Genomic DNA, 22169 nt, shown 5'->3' with positions numbered 1-22169 from the left:
GTACATAAAATGTTGTAATAAACATCTGTATCCGTCGAGACAAACATCCCACAACTCCTGTTACAAGAATATTCGTAGTTCTACGTTTCCATTCTATTTGAAATGATTAATGAAGTTCGTGTTTATGCAAACTTTCTACGTGTTAACACTCGCCCCTTTAGGTGTTGTAAAACGGAAAATTAATTACACACATGTTGCTATTTGTAATGATTCCAAAAAAGAAAGACGTGTGTATTTGTTTTAGTTTCGTTAAATAGATAGATTGTTACCTCGGTACTTTTACTTACTTTTTATTAGTCAATACTTTTACGTACTAGTGAAATTGACAAATGTATATAAGAAGTAAATAATTTCTAAGTCTAGTTATATTACTTTTTTTTAAGGTTTAAGGTTTAACTTTTTATATTCTAGTTATTTCTAGTAATATCCTCTAATGATATGAGTACCCGTTTGTACCCGAATCTTATGCGATATTATCATTATCCTCTGAATTTCTTTGTAAATAAATACATGAAAAGGCAAAGTGTGGAACGCATGTCGCTGCACAATCCCTAAAAATTACCTAGATGTGACACTATTTCAAAATTGTGTCAACACGACGCAACGGCGGCGGGAGGCGGACTCACAGCGGCCGCCAAAGCAGCATTTGCGGGCGGCGGCAGTCGACGCTCGTCGCCCGACCGTCCTCCGGTCCGGTGAATACAGCCTCCTCGTCTCCCTTGTATGGATTAATCGCAGGCTAACAGAGAACGGACCCAGTGCGACCCACGCGTTCCCCGCGGTCGCTCGCTGAGCGCCAGCCGCCCGCGAGACCTTGCCCCGCGTAGCGCGCACGTAGCTCACTCCAGCTACGAAATCGTAGCCTTTCACCCGTAACACCGGGCTTGCCTTTAGCGAAGCCGAAGCTATTTAAAAACATGCCATTAATACATCCCCTTTTGTGTTTAAATAACGAGACTGATGTCACGTTGGAACACAAGAGAGGCACCGGTGAATCAATTCGTCTAATTCTTCGTGCTTTTTCAGTGATAGATTAATTGTTTGTTTAGCGTAAGTATTTTACTGTTTCATATACTTTTAAGTTAAGTAGGACCACTGTAAAAGTTGAACGTTTTCTTTTAGAACTGTACCTTAATTCGCTACGCAATCTTGATATTACAAAAGATTTATATACCATTTATGATAAAAACTTATTTTAAATACCTACTCAATTTAAATTTATAGATATTTTTACATTCATTTTTTTACACCTACTGAAGTATTTTTTCATAACTAAACAATTAGTTTTGGCTTTACATACCGACCTGAAATTATATTATACCTACGTATTTTTATAAGTAAAAATTTTGGGGTCTGGTATAAAATATTATACTACTTTAGCATTGAATACTTTCATACCGAAACTAGTTTTAGGTGTAATAAATGGGTTCGCTGGTAGAGTATGTTATGGGCCTTAATTAGCTCCAGCAAATGTGCCTATACATCTTTTTAATGGAAGCTCTGTTTTGGGTAATGATATGGTCTGATTTATTTCTAAATTAGCTTATATCAACACTTTTACAACTAACTACAGCATTATGCGACTATACGAATAAATAGTAACTTACGTGTTATATTTGTTTAACACCTTAACTTAACTTCAATAAAATTCACAAAAATAAATATTTTTTGGCTGAGATCATTGAATTTATTATAATTATTTTATTCGTACCAAATATTAGTAACAGCAAAGAAATATATAAGTGGACAGGGAAGCACTTTTCTCTACAAGTGATATCTACCAGTGACCCTTGGCAGTGCGATATGTTGTAAACAAAAATAGTAGGTAGGACTTATATAAATGCTTAAATTAATATTATATACTATATGTATTAAAATAAACTTACGTAAACATACATATGTATTATAAAATTAATGACAGTTCGTTCACTATGTGCGCGAATCGGCATACTTACATTTTATATTGTGTTAAAATAATGAAATGGCCACAATGGCGTATAAAAATGTTTGTACATTTTTTTAATAAATGTCATTTTTAATTAAAAACCAGTCAATATTAATCAAGAGGGCCGAGGAATTTACCTGGTCCAACAGGAATGTGAGGCTGAAACGGCCGCTTTGTTTGGCGTAATAACACTTGAACGACATGCTTTTACCTTGATCCGTTATTAATCGCTCCTAAAATTACAAAAGGTGCTATTTAGTCTCAAATGTATCTAAAACATTTTCTGAAAATGATTGTGTTTCATACCAAATGTTTTTTAAAAATAGCTAAAAAAAAGCTAATTTCATTTTAATTTTACATTAGTATTTTATTATTCTCTAATTCTACGTAATTATCAAATAATCAACAAATAAACTATTAATAAACTTAAATCTAAAAAAAAAAAAAACATTAAATTAAAACTAAAATAAATTAAATTAAATCTAAAACCTCGTCGAGACCACCGCAGCGAGGCATTGTACCCAAGATGCTGGCAGCATTACCTCTTTGGATGGCCAAACTAATTCTTTGACCAAGGTAGCTGCCAGCTCTCGGGTCCCCGGTTGACTCGATAACTCTTTTTGCAATTTCTTCAAAAAGAGCTCGAGCCCCCGGGCCCCACGGCCCCAAGGTCTCCACACCAAAAGGCACGAATACGAAGCTTCCATCGAGGTTTTCATATTTGCGCCTCTTGGCCTGTTCGGCGCTGATGGCCGCTGCACCCGCCATAGAGGAGGTCGCCTGAATGTGGGATGCAGCTAAAGTGTCTACACAAGTTGCATCCCAAACAAGCGACCTGCCCATCTTCCACGGTACGAGCGTCATACCATCAGGTCTCTTGCCATCGCTACGTGCCAAACCAATAGGTTCTAGTACAGCTGGCACATGGGCGGTGGCAAGGGACCTCCGGATGATGTCGTTAAGGGTACTATGGCGGGAGAAGCGTCCAGCGCTTCTCGAACAGGAGAGCCCATGGTGGCCGAAGGCGTCAACGCAGTCACCGCAGTGGCAACGGTGAGGCTGGTTTATTGTGGCGCCAAGCCTAAGACCAATCAGAACAGAAAGTGTCGTATGGTCTAACAAAGTGCCCAGGTTGGCAGAGGGAAGAGCATTTTTTAAAATATTTTATTAATACATGAGTATGATGATTTTGTATTAAAGCACCTGCATGCGACCGAAGCATCACTCGGCGTCTTTCGATTTTTTCATTAGTGTTATCTATTCACGCAGGGAAAAACATTACCTAAATACAAAAAACTCTAAATTAGAGGCGTTTCTGATATATTTCGCATACTGAACCAATGGAATAAATTAATTTTTTGTCCTTCTTTCAATTAAATTTTAGTTTAAGTTAGCTTATACCAAGGTGCCTATGTAGGTACCTTCCCTGACATAATGGCTTCAATCCATAGCTACTTATTATTCCTTGGATGAATTCTATCTCTATGTATTATTCTCATATAGCACACCAGCGACAACGTTTATTAAGCCGCAACGCAAGTATGAAAAAAAAACTTTTTATACTTACAACCTTATTAATTTAAGAGTTGGATCTGCTTAAATTAGTTTTCTAAATTCTAAAAAAGTTTGTTACTCATATTTTTGAACTTTTACGCTTTTAACTCCATAAGAAAAAACAAATGCCTAATTAGTTATGCGAAAAATATCTGTACTTAAAATAAAAGACTTCTTAAGAAAGTATGGCTCCGGCCGCCAATGTCTAATCTCCTAGAATGTCTAGTATGATAAAGTGCCCAATGTCCTGTTACGCCCAGTCCCATAATATCCAGTGTCCTAAAACGTCCAGTATCAAAAGGTCCACTTGCCAAAACGTCTAGCTCTAGCGTATTCAATAGTACGCGACAGGTCGACATAGCAATCGGGATGGGGACGCCCCGCACACCCGCACAGCCCCCGCACTAACTTAGTGCGGGATAGCGCGGGTGACGTGCGGGGCCTCCCCCCGCCTCATACCCCGATTGCCATCTCGACCTGTCGAGTAGGTACCTACGTGGCGCGTGGATCACATTGCAAGTTGCAACGACCGCTGGACATTAGCTAGTAGATAATAAAATGTGCAAATTCTTACTTTCATATATTATTTTGTCAAAATATATTTTCTAAATCGAAAAATCACTATACCCATCAATACCCATATTATAAATGTTAAAGTGTGTTTGTTTGTTGATTTGTCCTTCAATCACGTCGCAACGGAGCAACGGATTGGCGTATTTTTGCATGGGCATAGTTAGAGACCTGCAGAGTGACATAGGCTACTTTTTATCCCGGAAAATAAAGGGGTTCCCACGGAATTCTTAAAAACCACGCGTACGAAGTCGCGGGCATCAACTAGTTCGTATTATAAAAACCAATATTAATTTTATTATGATGGCACTAGGTAGGCACGTAATTTGTGTTACAGTTATATTATATTAGGTGAAAAAATGTTTTGTTTGCTGTTTTATTGATTTGTTGGTTTGTCCTTCAATCACTTCGTCGCAACGTACGTTGCTGATGTGATTTTTTGCATAAGTATAGTCAAAGACCTGTAGGGTGACATAGGCTACTTTCTGTCCTGGAAAATCAAAGAGTTCCCATGTTTAAAAACCTAAATCCACGGATGAAGTCGTAGGCATTAGCATTTCATATATACGAATAGTTTTTTTTTTTTTTTTTTCTTTATTTATTTAGGGGCTTTTATATTTATATACATGTCAGCCCCATTATACGAATAGTTATTCTAATCCATATGTATGTATGTGTGTATATACTTTATTGCACCACAGAAACACAAATGACAGGTTACAAAAAGAAATCTTAATAAGTAGGTACAAAAAGGCGGTCTTATCGCTAAATAGCGATCTCTTCCAGACAACCTTAACGCTAGGGAAAAAACGAACAAATGGACAATGGGAGGTGGTGTAAAATAAACCTAAATACCAATAGGTAAATAAACTAAACCATATAATAAGAATATAAAATACATATTATTAATACACTAATACATACAAATAAAATATAATAGACATACATAAGACTACATAGATATATATACACATATAGATTTAAATAATAAACTATGCCGTTACTGATGATAGCAAAGAGATAGGTAATGAATCCATATTAATATTATAATGCAAAAGTGTGTCTGTCTGTCTGCTAGCTTTTCACGGCCCATCAGTTAAACCGATTTTGATGAAATTTGAATCCACGCGGACGAAGTCGCGGGCATCATCTTGTAATAATATATTATAAATGTGATAGTTTGGATGTTTGTTTCTCCTACGCGCCACAATAACTGAACCGCTTTGGCTCTATCAAATAGTAATAGCTCCCTAACCCTAACTTAACCCAGAGGCGTTTTATCCCGAAAAATCATAGAATTCCCGCTGGATTTTCAAAAAAAACCTATATACACCCGGATGAAGTTGAGGCATCATCTAGAGTTTCATAAATAATAACAACCTGTAGCAAAACAAAGGTAGTCCTTAAAAATTCCATGAGCCTAATCCATTGTGAAAAATATTCATGCCCATCCCCCCATTGCTATGGGTCAATACTGACGAGGGTTCAACATAATACACGCAGACAAAGTTTCACACGTATTTCCTATTATAATACAATAACGCAAAATCATCCATCACTCATTCGAAACTGAGCAGAATCAAAACAATTTACAACTAAACAATTATCCCAAAAGAACGTTTAAATCAAAAGGAATTCAACCCATATAACAGATCCAATCCACAACCCTCTTAATGCCTCCTTACATCTTGGCGAGTCGTCGAAATAGAGTAGGTACTTTAGTTATCGAATCTATTATAAGGTATTATTTTGAGAGCGGTCTGAGTTGCGATAAATTAAACTGTTTTAAGTTCATCATCATTATCGTCAGCCTGTAGACATCCACTGCTGACCATTCCCTAATGAGCGCCACAACACCCGGTCCTCAGCCTTCCTCATCCGGTCACTTCCCGCCAGCCTCTTTATATCATCGGTTCATGGTGTATGACTAGTATGCAACTAGTGTGTAGGCAGAGTGAACTAATATTAGTGTCACTCGAAGCGATAAATAAAATTGCTGAACTGGCAAGGATTGAACCTGCATCCCTCTAGTTGTCTCGGCCGTGGAGTGACTTTAGTCAATTTAGACCACGGTCTCTCCACGGCCGCCGCGATAGCCAGAGCGATGCAGGTTCAATGCCTGTTAATAAAAATTAAATATGTGTATTTACTTCTGAATGTAGACTGTCTAGGCTATTATAATATGGTACTACCTACGACACCACTCACCGATTCGTTAACCAGCTTCCAAAGAGAACAGCCGGACAATGTTAGAGCCTCAATAGCTCAACCGGTAAAGGAGTGGACTGAAAACCGAAAGGTCGACGGTTCAAACCCCGCCCGTTGCACTATTGTCGTACCTACTCCTAGCACAAGCCTGACGCTTAGTTGGAGAGGAAAGGGAATATTAGTCATTTAACATGGCTATTATTCTTTATAATAAAAAAAGTGTCCTATATTTTTAAAATTATCCCTACTTATAACCGTACATTTCAAATAACTTATACTATGTAAACTCTCATAAACAAACACAAAAAACAATGTTTGACTTGAATTTTTCCCTTTTTAAAGTTTTTAATAGGTAACTACGAATCGCCTTCGAATCGCACCAAGACTCAATTAAAATGCAAACATGAATGTAGTTCATAGTGTGAGTCGCCTGGTTCCATAGATATTATGCTAATTAACACAACTTACATAAGATATAATGTTATTGTTCATCTTTAAAACACGTTTAAAATTTTCCTCGTTCTTTGTTTTCTACCGCTCCAGCTCCTTCATGTAGCAGAACAAGGGTTATTTATTTTATTCCCAATATACCATTTAAGTAATTGTTTTATTTTGCAGTATAATTTACGTTGCATATTATTTTTGAAACGTGTATTTCATACTGGACTTCATCCGCAGCATTTTAAAAATAAATACATATATTGAATATTTTACAAATTACCTATCATAAAAAAGTTAAACACGTATTGTGACAGTAATGTATAAAAGCCATGTATAAGCAGTAGGTTCATTTCAATCAGTTTGTTGCGACTCAAATTATTTTGAGGATTCCGTACCTCAAACGGAAAAAGGAACTTCCTTTTGACCTAGAATCATGAAATTTGGCAGATATGTAGTAAAGGACGAGTCTTATAGGACAAGTAGGTAAAGGAAAAATCTGAAAACTGTAAATTTGTGGTTACATCACAAAAAATGCTTATCTCTGTTTAGAGATAAGCATTTCCAATGTAACTTAATTTATTATTACTTTGTAACTACAATTTTGGTACATGAAAAAAAAAAAAACTTCATTAACAAACAATTAGTATTTTCAACTTTCAACTTAAGATTACTAAGGGATTTGCCTCCTCACTAATCTGGACCCTGTTGCCAGTTGTCCCCTCCAATTACAATATGGGTACCTTCAAGTCGAGAGTGAATAGGCAACTTCTAGGCAAGCGTGCTCCATCTTAGGATGCATCATCATTTCTCACCAGGTCTTATTGCAGCCAAGCGCTAGTCTATAAATTAAAAAAAACTATACCAAGTGGAGTAACATGAAAGCGCTTTACCTGTAGATTCTAAATCAGATTTCTATTTATTTGTTATTTATCGTGCAAAATGTTGAAAAAATACTACTATAGTGCGAAACCCTCGATGCACGAGTCTGACTCGCACTTTGCTGGTTTTTGAATTGGTGCCCCCCACACGTTTAATATCTTCCTATTATGATTGAAATATTTTTTACCCAAATGATAAAAAATGATTCGACTATACAAATAAATTCCACATATGTATTATCTACTTATAATAAAATTATAATGAGACGATTTTTTTTTTTAATTTTTTCAGTGAAAGCTCTAGCTAGCCCAACACAATTTTTTTGTCTGTTTGCATATCACGCTGAAACGGTAGTTTCATGATAATGTCAAATTGCATTTAAATCTGTTTAGTAAAACCTTGGTAAAACAGATTTGATTGCAATTTGACATAATCATCGAATAGGTACTCTGGATTAGGATTAGGACGTAGAGAGTAGCGAAACCAATAATTAATCTATGATTAGGACATTTTTCTATTCTGAAAATCAATAGGGAGTCAATCATTGGGCAAACATAAAGTCATACATTGGAGACAAAAATAAATAAATATTAGGTACCATAATACAACCACAATATAGGTATTCACTATTTCACCGATATTCAAAAAGGTATACAGTCGACGGGGAAGCACTGGTTTTGAATTTTTGTTACCCTTCAGTTTGTGTTACTCTGGATATGAATGTGAAATCTCAATCCTATGCTGTTTATGATCTACATAATTAAATCATCTCAACTACGGGTATCTTTTCAACAACGGACTTGGCCAAAAATATTTCACACATTCGTCTCTTTGCTGTGTCCTTTGGTATAAAATAAAGTAAAATCTACATGCAGGAGCTACTGCATCTAGTAACAAAATAGTGTGAGCGAACATCCCTTGTAAAATACGGTACGGAAAATCATAAAAGACGTAGACGTAGATTCGTATTGTTAGATTCGGCTTTTGTTCTTATTACAGAACTCACAAAACCAAGCAGGCGAAGACTGACAAAAGTTACATTACTTAGTAGGAAGCGTACAAAATTAAAATAGGTTACACATTACTCCATACTAATATTTTTTTTTTTTTATTTGTCTTTTAACTTATCAAACTCCAACCGTTTAACGTATTTTAATTTAAAGTGGTTTTGTTGTACTTGCATGTACCCGGAAACGGGCATAGTCTACCTTTTATGCCAGAAACCTAAATAGTTGTAGAGTAGTTGCAAAATTGCTGGTAATCAAACTGGCTGTTAGAATACTGGTACTTATTACTGTAATTTATATTTAACATTTAAATATATTTTTTAAATGTTTACAAAATATAAAATTACAGAAACACCAAAAATAGAAAATAAGACTTATTACTATTATTCATAATTTATTAGGTTTTCTGACAATAGTAACTATTCGCTTCTTAGTAGTTGCATGCGAAACCTTGCCAACATGACTTGGCAACCAATTAGAAAAAACCATTGAACATTATTACAGAAACTCTATATAAGAAGAACTATATGCTAGCATAAATTCGTTTATCTAAATCATTTAGGTATACTTAGGTAGGTACTCTCAATAAAAAGTGCTTTGAACTTATAAGACTAAGCCCCATTTTTTACGTCTTAGGCCGCGCCAATGAATGCAAAAACATTTCATAACTTTAGCACTCTTTAGCAATTATAATTGGCCCTAAACCCCAATTTTGTTGAAGTAAAAACGATATCTTTCTAAAGACTCGAAGAATGTGAACATCCAAAGGCACGGAAAGCTCACAATTCATAATTGTTTTTTCTAGCTGAGTGAGCATTTTTCTCGGCTGCTTATAAATGACCGCTTATCTAGAAGCCTACAACGGAATATCTCTTGTCTAGATATATATTTTTTTCAAAATTTGAATCCACTATTCGCTTCGATTATTTTGTTAATGAAATAGTCGCGAAACACGTCTAAATTACACAATAGTCATTATGTACAAGTAGATGAAAATACGATGAGATGCCTATTTATTACAGGCATCGGTATCTACAGTAGGATATGTTTAAAAAAACTTCCTATAGCTACTAAGTACCTAAGTAAATGAGTTATCAATACAAAACAGAGTAGTTTTCGATTCAAACTAATAATATTAAATCCAAAGACAATCACAAGGACCATTAAACTGATTTATAGTTTTTAATGATAATAATAAAATAATAACAAAAGAATGCGGTTGCCTTAAAATGACAGCGTTAAAAATTTAACTATATAAGTAAATCAGTTTGAAGTGTCCTTATGCAAGCAAAATAACTAATTCACACATTTTAATACCACAGATACTGGCTTTTAGAACAAAGATACGTAAGGACAGAGGCACGACTCGAGTGCAACATAAAAGAAAGCTTGCTGTACCTGCTCATACAAAGGCAGGGTTCAGGGGCTGTTTCCGCTTTGCTGCAGCAAAGGTTTGGAATGATCTCCCACCTCCTCTCCGTGAATGTAATAATCCTACTAACGAAATTGCTATAAAAAATAAATTAAAGAACTTTTACTTAAATGACCAGATAGAGGCAGCCAAATTTATTTACAATAAATAATTATATTAAGGCTATGCAAATTATTCTATGTATATATATTTTTTTAAAAGATAATTATAGATACCTACACTAGATGATATTGGTGTATATTACTGTTGTATTTAAATGATTAAGTGCTTTATTCTTTAGGCCAAGCTGGGAAGGGACATTTATATTTATATTTATACTTTTTTTTTTTTTTTTTTTTATTTAACTGTTATTTTTAGATTTCGCTCTTTTTTCTATGTCACTGTTTTTATTGTAGTTTATGCAAATTTTTTTATTGCTTGATAACGCAACGGGCGTAGTGCGTCTTTATTTATTAATCAATGTAAATTATGGCGCAAACTGAAAACCAGCGCTGAGCAGTGTGAGCGGTGCTCGGCTATGCTGAGTTTGCGACCTTATTGTATATTGTTAGTTTTTAGTTTAGATATAATATTAGATAAAAACATTGTACATACTTACTACTAGCAATAATGAAACAATAAACGATATTTATTATTATTATTTATTATTAGATAGTAGATATTCTTATTCAGCTGGTATTTGCGCATTCGACATTACCGTAAAACATTTTTAATGAAATGTGTCTCATTGTAATTTATAAAAAAATCCACCCCCGTCATTTCCTATTATGAAATACGAATGAAAAGAATTTTATTCTTAAATCTTGTCGTTGCATAGTTAGACCAGGTTTCCTGGCGTAACAAAACCCCATTCTTGTAGTCAGCGCGCGTGTAATTTGATGATAATGAACGCAAAAATGAACACTACGTAGGTACGTAAAAACTATTAAAATTGCGAAAAGAATTTTGAATTTTACTCTCAATAAATTATGTTGCAGTTCAGGCACACCCAAAATGAATCTATGAAAAAATACATGCAGAAAAGGTATTTTCATTAAATAATTTATTCACCTTAAATAAAAACTTTAAAAACAACTTTAAATAAAATATTATTTAGAACCCAGTAAGTAGATAGTAATAGATAATTATTATTATTCGATCAATGTTTTTCAAATACAAGGCAATCATCCAAGGCGTTTCATAAAATTCACCAGGGGTTTTCGTAAACCCAAATCTTTCTTCGAAAATGATCTGTCAATGTCCAATCTTTCGGGGAAAATGCCTTCAACCCAAAATTTCGTTAACGTGGCTTATCTTCAACTGAATTTGTATGTCACTCTAAATAAGTATTAATATATTATACTTTATTCACATCCTCAACTCTTAACCATGGACTTAGAAAAATCTTAATGTAAACACATCATATTCTGGCAATGGCTCTAACGATTTGGATGATACTTAGTTTGACTTTTCAAGTTTATCTAGATGGGTACACTATACTGAGAAAAATCGTTTTCACAAAAAAAAACTCGAAATACCTAGGTCTAGCCAAATTGGATCACCGTATTGTAAAAGAACGTACCATACCTAAAGTATAGTTTCATAACTTATATTTGGTTACTTTGCCAAAAATGCTATTTTTCTTCAAAAAATCACAGAAGTTCTTGGCCTGCAGATTCCAAAACTTCTACACATTCTCAGCTATCTATGATCTACAAAAATGTATAAAATTTGCCGAAGAAACGCAAAAATATGAGCTTAACCCTGCAATTTGTCATACATATGGTTTAAAAAATTATTTCCCCGCCTCAAAAGGTTTCTGATTAAAAAAAACAGCAAAATTGGGGCTGTTTCTGAGGACTTCCGATGAAAAGGCTTCATTTAGTCCACTATGGCAAGAAAAACTGTTTGTACAAGACCAATACCAAGCCAGTGCTGGCTGCCAGTGAAACTGGGCGATGGCTTCGTATAAACAATGCTTATTACTACATTTTTTCGCCAAATAACAATATAGAGCAGAATTTAGTTTGCATTATATTAATATAAGTAGGTATCTAGATCATTGTTTAGAGTATTACATATTATAATTTATATATTATATGATTGTACTATATTATATATAATTATTATGTTTTTATCTAAGATTCCATCGTACTGACCAGTCAGTACGATGGAACCAGGGAAGGTGGAAGCTTTTACAGAAAATATCTAAGTTTCACCTTTATCCACTTTCTCATTTTAAGTTACAAAAAGTATAATATTATATTTTAAACAAAGAGAATAAATATAAAATAAAATAAGTATATTATTACTAGTGTGTTATAAAATATCTACCACAAAGAAAATTATTTTCAATATGACGTCACATTTTCAAACTAAATATTATCTTGAATTATATTATCATAACATATTTATATTATATTATCATAACATATTTGTACTAGGAACCTCTTCATCCATCTCTCGGTCTATTCAGCGTTAACTTGTGTACATATTTTGTTGGACAAACAAACCAAAATTCTGTAATGCACGTTTTTATTCGAAGCTGCGTGAAAATGTCACAATTCATCTACTAAATTGTACAGTCGGACTAATCCATACAAAATCCGCAGTTCACTGACGTCATTTTGTAGTTAGTAAACAATTCCTTTATTTGTAGGAACATAGTTAGGGTAAAATTTTATGCTAGGTATAATATGATTTCTCATGATGAACGTTCATAATTTATGTATTTTTCATAGGATGCCAACACACCAAGCCCGTAGGAAATAAAAGCGACCATGATTCATGTAGACAATTTCAAGCGTCCTTCTCCGTCACCATCGCGTTGCTCAGTTCGGAGTGACAGCCGAGTATTCCGCCAACCACGCGTCATCCAGGTGAACCGTGACGCTGCTACCATGATGGACGATGAGACTAGCGCTGTCGGAGGCTCTGGCAGTAGAGTGGAGCCCACTTGCCCGTCAGAACACGAATCACACATCAGCCAACACGCTGCCCATTTCCGATCGCGAACTTTCAGTGATGGGTTCATAAGAAATACCAGTCTCGAATTATTGCTCGGAGTAGATTGCGAAGCTTGTTTGGCTCTCGCCGCACAACAACACTGTATCAACGAACCTATACCTGAAAAAGATTTAGATTTGGTATGCAATTGTAATGTTCGGCAAAACAATTATTTAAATTGTTATCGCGATTCTTTCAAGCAACGAGGACATACTCTTAACATTTATGACATAGAGAGGATCAAACGAGATACGGGCCGAAGTAGCCTAGCCATTGGATCACATCGTAGCCTAGACAGAAAGCACTTTAAAAGCAAAACTATTGGAGTATCGAGCTACATTTCAAAACAGTTAATATCGTACGATCCTACCAACACACTTGTTCAAAAAATTAAACGAAAGTTGTCTAATTTAAAAAAGACAAAAGCTGAACCAATCTTAAAAAAACCACAAAATGCACTTCAACTTGCTGAGATGGCATCCGGTTCAACGAACTCACTTAAAAGGCTATCTATGCTATCACTTGTAGATAAATCACACAGAAAAATGGATAGTCAAAGTAGCATATTTTCTTCTTCGGGTCTTCAATCAAAAGATGAACTCAAAAATAATATGACAACTTATGAAAACTTTTCTTCTAACATAGATCAATGTTTTGATCGACTTCAAAGTTGTAACGAAAATATCAATTCGCAAAAAAAACCACACACGAGGAACTTTGAAAATAACTATGAACATGCGGTTAGAAGTTCGCCTTTGATTAAATTTTCAACGCTCGATAATCGAAGTCGTTGTAGAAGTATTAGAAGACAGCTGTCGTGTAACGAGTTTCCCAGTGATAGATTTAGAGATCGAGTATCAGAGTCGTGGACGCAAGGTGAAAATGCTTTTCTTGCGAGGAATTTGCACAGCGCCGTGGATGATGATACACAAACATTTGTTGAAGCTGATAAAGTGATGAGAAGATCCGCGCACAATTCCCATGTGCTATGTACTTGTAACAGCCACCATGACGACCGAATGCCTTCAATTTTTTATGATGTTCACGTAAGTTACTTATTTATATCAAAACTTTATCTAAATCCAATAATTTATTTGTATCGTTGTTTATGTATGTTGTTGTTTATGTGGTGCATCTACCAGTGGTAGATGCATACGACTATTCGAAAGTACTTGTAGTAAAAGTTTATTCGAATAAAAAAGATTTTTATTTTATTTTATTTTTTCTTGATATATAAAAACAGAACTAGAGATACAACAAACAGAAGATAAGCTGTGATAGCCCACTGGTCCAAGCACCCAGTGCCACCAGACCTTCCTTATTTTCTACCTACTTATCTATTTTCTACTATAAAAAAGAATACCGACAAATAGTGGGAAAAATCTCGAATCAAGACTGAATGGGATTGATTTAGTGTGAAGTAGATCCTTAGCTTGTGGCTTCTATTTTTAACCTCTGATTGATTATGATAAAATTACATACCTAATTATTGAGACCAATGTTTCCTCTATGGACCAACGAAGCTTCCGACATTTTTTTAAATATAATTTTTTATATATTATAATAGGTAAGACTTACACCTATTTGCAACTATTTGATGCATACTGTAGACATAAGATTATTGGAATATTTAAAATTCTCCTAAAAATCTAAAGTTCCGGGGACTGTGGCATTCCTAAGCCTTACATGACAGTAGGCATACCTACACAGCCGGTCCATAGAGCCTGTATATATACATAAGATTGCGCTTAGATTTTATAGAGACCGTACTTTTCGTCAAGACACTCGTAAAACGACTAATAAAGGTTTTATCTGATGTCGATGCGGCACTTATGGTCAACTTTAAAGCTTACCTCAATTGCGACCTTTACTTCTTGTCAAGGTCTTCTAAGTTTATTGTTTATAGTAAAAGTGTTTTAATAACGTTTAATGAAAATCACTATCAATTCAGTAATTTCCAAAATTTCGTGCTACATTCTTCTATAATATTAAAGCTGCTGTTGCCTACACCTCCGGCGAATCATCTCCTAGTATTATGTGTCTAAAACGTGTATTAATGAAGCACGACTATACTTAGCAATTTTGGTAGGTTTGGTAGGTATGCCCGACTTTTTTTTTTTTTTTTGTTATTCAGATACAAGTTAGCCCTTGACTGCAATCTCACCTGTTGGTAAGTGATGATGCAGTCTAAGATGATAGCGGGCTAACCTGGAAGGGGTATGGCAGTTTTTATTAAACCCATACCCCTTTGGTTTCTACACGGCATCGTACCGGAACGCTAAATCGCTTGGCGGCACGGCTTTGCCGGTAATATAGTTGTATAGTTAAGAAATATTGTACATTGTATTACACATTATATTGTGTATTGTATTGTAGGTTTGTATAGTTAAGAAATATTGTACATCTACCTTTAGAATGAGATTTTGGCTTTGTAGAGCGTTGTCTCTGTCACTCATACCTATGTGACGTTTTGTCGATCACAACGACAGAGACAATGCTCTACGAAATCTTTCTAAAGGTCGATACATAATATTTCCTGCCGGGTACTGTACTAACCTGTCTGAGATCATCAATCACGTACAGTACGGGGCAGAAAGTAGTGTACATCGACCTTTAGAAGGAGATAGCAGATTTGTAGAGAGTTGTCTCTGTGGTTGAGAGCGACAAAATGTCATATAAGTATGAGTGACAGATCCAACGCTCTACAAAGCCGAAATGTCATTCTAAAGGCCCATGTTCATTACTTTCTGCAGCGTACTGTAACCAATATTGGTTTGATAGGGCAAAAAGCGAACAACTCCAGCTCCAGACGTAACAGAACGGTCACAAGCGCGGACACCTGCGTGTGCAGCCTGCAAACCTGCCCAGTGGCTCCCACCTGGCACTACTTCGACCACTAGCCACAGCTCGGCCACCACCGCAAATTCTTCACGTAAGTAATTCTTCAACAAAGTTTTGTATATCGTAGCAGAGACGAAGCTGTCTCGTAGCCACCTCGTAGCGTTGCCATAACACAGAATATTGATAACTATAGTACGCGACAGGTCGAGATGGCCATTGGGGAGGGAACGCCCAGCCCCCGCGTTAACCCGGTGCGGGCGAGCGTGGGTGACGTGCGGGTGTGCGAAGCGTCCCCCCACCTCATACCCCAATTCCCATCTCGACCTGTCGCATACCATAGTATAAAAATTATATTATTATTACAATAAAGAGCTGTATTTTGAAGCATAATCCAAGCGACTGTTTCAATGTGTTATCTATATTACCAGATCAAGGGTTGCCACATCAAGATAATTTGTAAATTGGCCAATAATTTCCCCTAAAAAGAAAAAGAAAGAAGAGAGTCCATGGTCATTTTAGGATCCTGAACTCTACACAAACTGGTACTATTACCCTAAGGTTGCCTGGAAGAGATCGCTATTTTAGCGATAAGGCCGCCTATTGTACATGCTATCTTTGTTATATTATGTCTATTGTTTTTGTTTTGGTGTACAATAAAGCATATTTTACTTTTACTTTACTTTTATTTATTACCTATCATAATTGACTAATAGTACCTTCCAAGTACTCTTACAAGTAGATCGTTCCACAAAGACATTAAAATTAATAGCAGCTATTGTTACGACGCAATTAAGTGCAACGTAACTCTTATCTTGTAATTCTTATCTCTCTCTCTCCCTCTTTATCTCTCAGAAGATTGGTGCGCCGCTGTAGTATGTTATTCGGATCACGTGACCAATTGAAGGCAGCCTGCTCGTGCATAGGTATAGTTTTTACATTTCACGAAGACCAGTGGCTCATGCTTGTGTGTAAGTAAGTTACACAATGTGTGCGTTTGGGAGCGCTTGCTCGCGACTGATTGGTTCGACATGCACGCACATTTACGCAATGTCCATATAAACGACTAACCACAAGTAAAGTTCACTCGTCTTCGTGAATTGCAAGAACTGTAAAACTTTTTAGTAGAGTCGACTGTAGAATTATTATTAGTTGTGTTGATTTTGGATCTAGATCTGATATTAAAGCCCGCGATATTTTGTTCGGTAGCTCCATAAAAATAAAAAAAATCTGGACGAATTTTCAATTTTAAGTCATACAACCCTAACAGCAACCCATCTATAACTACCCACCACCGAAGCAGACCGAACTTGTGGTGTTGTGTTTGACAAGTACTGGTAGATTATCCGAAAGCTGACTACTATATTGCAATGACGTAAATCATGCCTAAATCGATTTTGATATATTATGTGTCTTCTGTATAATGTGTTTCACAACAAATTAATAGTTAAATGGTTCCGTAAACGATTAAACTAATAAGTTATGTCTACCCAACTGTTAAGAGTAATTAATAAATATTTTAATGAATTTCGTTTCGGTGACCCCAATAACGCGTGATTAGTTTTCATACCGATTTCTATGTATTGCATTGCATATTAGCTGGAATTATTTTAGATATGTATATGTTTCCTAAAATTCAATTTGAGTGTTCTTTGTGTCTGTAAAAATAAATAAATTAATCTTTGGTTTGAAACAAGAGACAGATTTCAAACCACCAGCACATAGACCACAGCTTGATTATAAGTATATTTAAAATTGTTTTGTCACAGTAATTGTTTCATACGCGATCAGTGCGTTATTTTCGAAGCGTTTTTATGAATGGCACGAGAGCGCTATAATCGTCACATTGAGCGCTACAATTTCCGATAATTGGATCCGATAATAGGAGCTACTATCCATGAACGAAATATTATTTTCTTTTTATAACAACACTGTAATTTATCTATTTAAACAACCAACTATTTTAAGCAAGCAAGTCATTTAATACGTTTATGGAGAAAAAAATGGCCTCAGACCTTAATAGGCAGGAATAGGAAGTTCCTTCAAGAGAACTATGTCCAGCTGTTGACATCTATCGGTTGACGATGATGATGATGAGTCATTCGTTGCTACACGACTATCCAAAAAGGAGTGTAATATTTCATGGTTTATGTACCTATGTGTATTTATTTATTCCACCCATAAATGTCAGAACAGATTGTTGAATAAAACCAATATGACCGCTGTATGCCGCCTTATTCAAATATGAAAGTCTTTTTAGTTCGTTTTATGGCATGGCAGTCGTGTTTTTATTACGATTTCTTTTAGCACAGTTCATGTTGAATAGGCTTGTCAACATGGCACCGCCGTTGGTGCTGTGTTGCAATCTTGGTACTGGTGGCGGGCACTGCCTGCGTCGCCGGTCCGCTGGCGCTGCGGGCCCCGCCGGGCGCGCCGCTGCACGAGCGCCTGCGTCTCGCAGAGAGGCTGCTGCACGACACGCCGCTTGTCGATGGTCACAACGACCTACCATGGAATATCAGAAAGTTTTTACACAATAAAATCAAAGATTTCAGGTAGGTACCATTTCTTCTTCTTCTTCATGCTTCTTTTTTAATTCTGTGGCCCGTAAATGTTTGTTTATTCATAAGGCCAACTTCAAACACCACTACAAAGTATAAAATATAATTTTCGTTTGTACGTGGATCTTGGATTCGGGCGACCGTCGAGTCGGTAAAGCTCTGGTTTTCTAGGATATTGATGCCGTTGTATTTTAGCGGCCGTAAAACAGCGGTGAATGTCGTCACTATAACGTTGTCTATGTAAACGAAATGGCGTGGTTTCCTAAAAAGCGGTAATGAACACTGTCAATTTAAAAAGCGGTGCCGCCATTTGCATGACGGTCGCCTTGTCGGTGTCGAATAATTCAATAACGTTTTATATGATAGCGGTGAAGCATTAAAAAAAAATTTTTGGCCAGACGACGTACAAAATGAGCTCCAACTCCAACAGACGACAGAGGCGAGGACGACGAAATTTTTAATAGATTTCTTACGTAACCATGAAGCTGTTTATAATATAAAAAGTAAAGAGTAAGTACCTACCTACAGAAAAACCCAGTTGAAACAGAATTGGAGTTGGTTTTCATTTTTTTTGGAGTTTCTTTTTAGTGGCTCCATGTATTAAAATATGTTTGGCCAGGTTAAAAACCTGCTGTTAACTTGCTAAGCTACACTGATCGCAACCATTTACTTTTATTCATTGAGGAGTCCGTTCTCTGTCTACGAATATATTTATCAGATCTTCACTAAAATATGGGACTACCTTTGAAGTATGACTAACCAAACAAAAAAAATCATCAAAATAGATTCATAATTAGCATAGTATAATCGCGTAACAAACATAAAAACCGTCAAATTGAGAACTTTATTTGAAGTCGGTTAAAAACAGGTGGACAACGGTAAGTAACGGCCGTGGAACTTTACACATATCGTCACCGTAAAGACGGTCATCTTTTTGTGTTCGCATATTAACGGCCCCTAAAGGACCGCACCGCTATCCTAGCAAACCAGAACTTTTTCTTATTTACCGCTCGACTTCAATATACTAGGTATATTTTGAAATTGAAATGTAGGTAAGGTACTCATATTATATGTCCAGAAGGCAATTTTAGCTAGTCCCTAAGTAACCATCCACTTTTTATGGTTCTGTAGACTGTAGTAAAACAAGGGACACTAAGGTGCCTATTTACACTGAAGTTTACACAACATGTTACTTTTGGATATGTTTTTTTATTCGTCGTAGGCCTTCGATGAAGAATTAGTAGGTATAATCGTTGTCGCAGGCAGTTCACATAAAGTAATAGTGTTTGTTCCTCACAACTTTTCAGAAAAGTTACTATGATAAGTTTGAATTTGGAATAATCTTTCTTCCTGAACTCAGACTAAGTATTAAGGAGACTTGGCATTAAAATAATAATACCTTGTTAGAGCAAGCTAGGTGTATAGAAAAGCTCTGAAGAGTGATAGAGACATAAACACAATTTTTTGTCTTTGTCATAGTTTTGCTTTTTTTGTTGGGCACGTTGTAGTTTGTGCCCAACAAACCTCAGTTTATTGCGAATATTACGAGTTTTTATTTAGTTTTCTGTTTTAAATTTAGTATTAAAGGTGTGTTATAGAAGCCATTTACGGTGCATTGAGGAGTTGGATACAGAAACAAACCGAATTGAGAACCACCGCCTATTTGGAAGTAGATTAATAAATTGGGAATTTACGATACTGGTAATGAAAATAAAGTTGAAAATATTTGTTAAGATACCATTTAATACTTAGGCCAGAACTACAGAATACATTACTAATATTACAATAAATGAAACAGATTTGACGAAGATCTCCGTACGATATCTCCATGGGCGACGAGCTCCTGGAGTCATACAGATCTACCGCGTCTCAAACAAGGACGTGTCGCTGCTCAGGTCAGTACCAAAACTGATATTGTATTGATATTCATCATATCAATATCATTTTTAAATGTTAAGTTGTGGTGGTGCCATCTTCTAACTGAAGCTCGACGGTCAGCTGCAGAAAACGTTTTCGGTCTTGCACTATTATCTTATTTTATTATACTTAGTCAAACGCCGAAACACAACTAGATTTTTCCTAGACAAGAGGTATCAAAGCCTAAACTTCAAACTTCAACGCGTTGAATTATTATGTACAAATGCCTCAATATCACTAACTTTTTGTCTATTCTAGGATCTGGTACCGCAGAAACTGCAGTTTACCAGGAAGTAACCTTTGGCGAAGTGTCCGCCAGCAGTAAAACTGGCAGGAGTAAGCTTTGGCGAGTCATGTAAATACGTCACATGAATTACTATATATACTTGTAGTATGTAGATAAACACTCGCGGCTAGTCAATCCTGCAAGTTTTGGTTGGTTGAACACTGTCATGACAGTCCCAAGTGACAGCTGACTTCTGCAAGTTTTATTGCTAGTGGACACTTAGCTTTTGAATGTAAGTAGGTATGGCTAGCTTAAATAACCATTATTTTGAATCCCAGCATAATGTAGCAAAAATGCCAATGCTAAAAAACTATTTTCTTCTACATAGTCACCATAAACAGCATAAACAAACAGAAGTTTCTACAGAAACATTGAGTAATCATGAAAATAATTCATATTTTTTTGCTTTACAATATCGTTAAAGCCATCCAACTCCCAACAACTCACGTTTCCTATTACATGTCACTGCGTATGAAGAATGCGCATTTTGTATTCCGTAAGCTAACGTGGAATGCAATTCGTGCATGATATTAAATCACTACCAGTTAAAACATGGAATAAATTGGCTTTTGTCCTCGTCGTGAACTTGATGATTTTTATTTATTGTGCTGAAGAAGAATTACAATATCTTCTCTCTTTCATCCATTCAGACTAATAAACGAAGCTAAAATATAACACTTTTATAGATATACCTATTAGCTGATGCTCACGACTAACTAGCCCGATTTGATTTAGATTGGATTTAGATTTTTTAAATCCTACACGATCGAATCTTTAATATTTCGAGATAGGTATCTACCTACTACTAGCCTGTGTCTGTCTCTAGGATGCAATCTCTGAGCTTTTCATTAGACTTCAAGTGCCAATTTTTAATTTTTTTTATGTCGTTAAACCACGAAAATTCTAAATACATAAAACAAATACTTATTCACAATCCCTTCGTGAAAATATATTATTGTGGAAATGCGATTACGTTACTGGTGTTCTATATTATGTAGCATCACGTATTGTGATATTTATTGGTCGTCTAATCTTTTGTTTAAGTAGAATAATGTGCATTCATGACTCGAGAAGCAAACAAGTGTATTTTTTAGACCATTTCACAGAATGGATAGGTACATGTTTGCCACTGACAGTTGTGGTTTTCAGCTAGTAGGTAGTTCTTTCATTACGCCAGTGAAATATGTTGCTATTTATCTTTTCCTATATAAAGAGACTAGCTTATGCCCGCGACTTCGTCCGCGTGGATTACACAATTTCGAACCCCCATTTAATCCCTATAGGGGTTGAATTTTCAAAAATCCTTTCAGTGGATTTCTGCGTCATAATAGCTATCTGCATCCCAAATTTCAGCCCGATCCGTCCAGTAGTTTGAGCTGTGCGTTGAAAGATCAGTCACTCAGTCAGTCACCTTTTCGTTTTATATATTTAGATAAACGAAATTTACTTCCAGGTTTCATCAATTGAATCAAATGTTTGAAAAAAAAAAAAAAAAAAGTTTTTGTTCTAAGTTCAGAAAAAAGCGCAGGACCATGTCCAAAAGTAG

General features: G+C 35.7%; 1 protein-coding gene across 2 annotated transcripts in view; it reads left to right on the top strand.

Moving 5' to 3' along the window:
• The first annotated feature begins 568 nt into the window (after positions 1 to 568).
• The window catches only part of LOC117996456 (uncharacterized), a 31337-nt gene continuing 9736 nt past the window's right edge, over positions 569 to 22169 (top strand). Inside the window, exons 1-5 of one of the 2 annotated variants that reach the window (XM_069501334.1) lie at positions 569 to 1050; positions 12757 to 14067; positions 15803 to 15953; positions 18186 to 18414; positions 20219 to 20315. In XM_069501334.1, coding sequence (XP_069357435.1) covers positions 12796 to 14067; positions 15803 to 15953; positions 18186 to 18414; positions 20219 to 20315 — 1749 coding nt within the window. In that variant the 5' untranslated portion in view covers positions 569 to 1050; positions 12757 to 12795. Of the gene's footprint in view, positions 1051 to 12277; positions 14068 to 15802; positions 15954 to 18185; positions 18415 to 20218; positions 20316 to 22169 lie in introns of those variants that run through there. The other variant, XM_069501337.1, reaches the window with a different exon arrangement.

This window comes from Maniola hyperantus, chromosome 1, assembly GCF_902806685.2.
Source record: "Maniola hyperantus chromosome 1, iAphHyp1.2, whole genome shotgun sequence".
NCBI classification, from domain to species: domain Eukaryota; kingdom Metazoa; phylum Arthropoda; class Insecta; order Lepidoptera; family Nymphalidae; genus Maniola; species Maniola hyperantus.
This window is presented reverse-complemented; position numbering and strand designations above follow the sequence as displayed.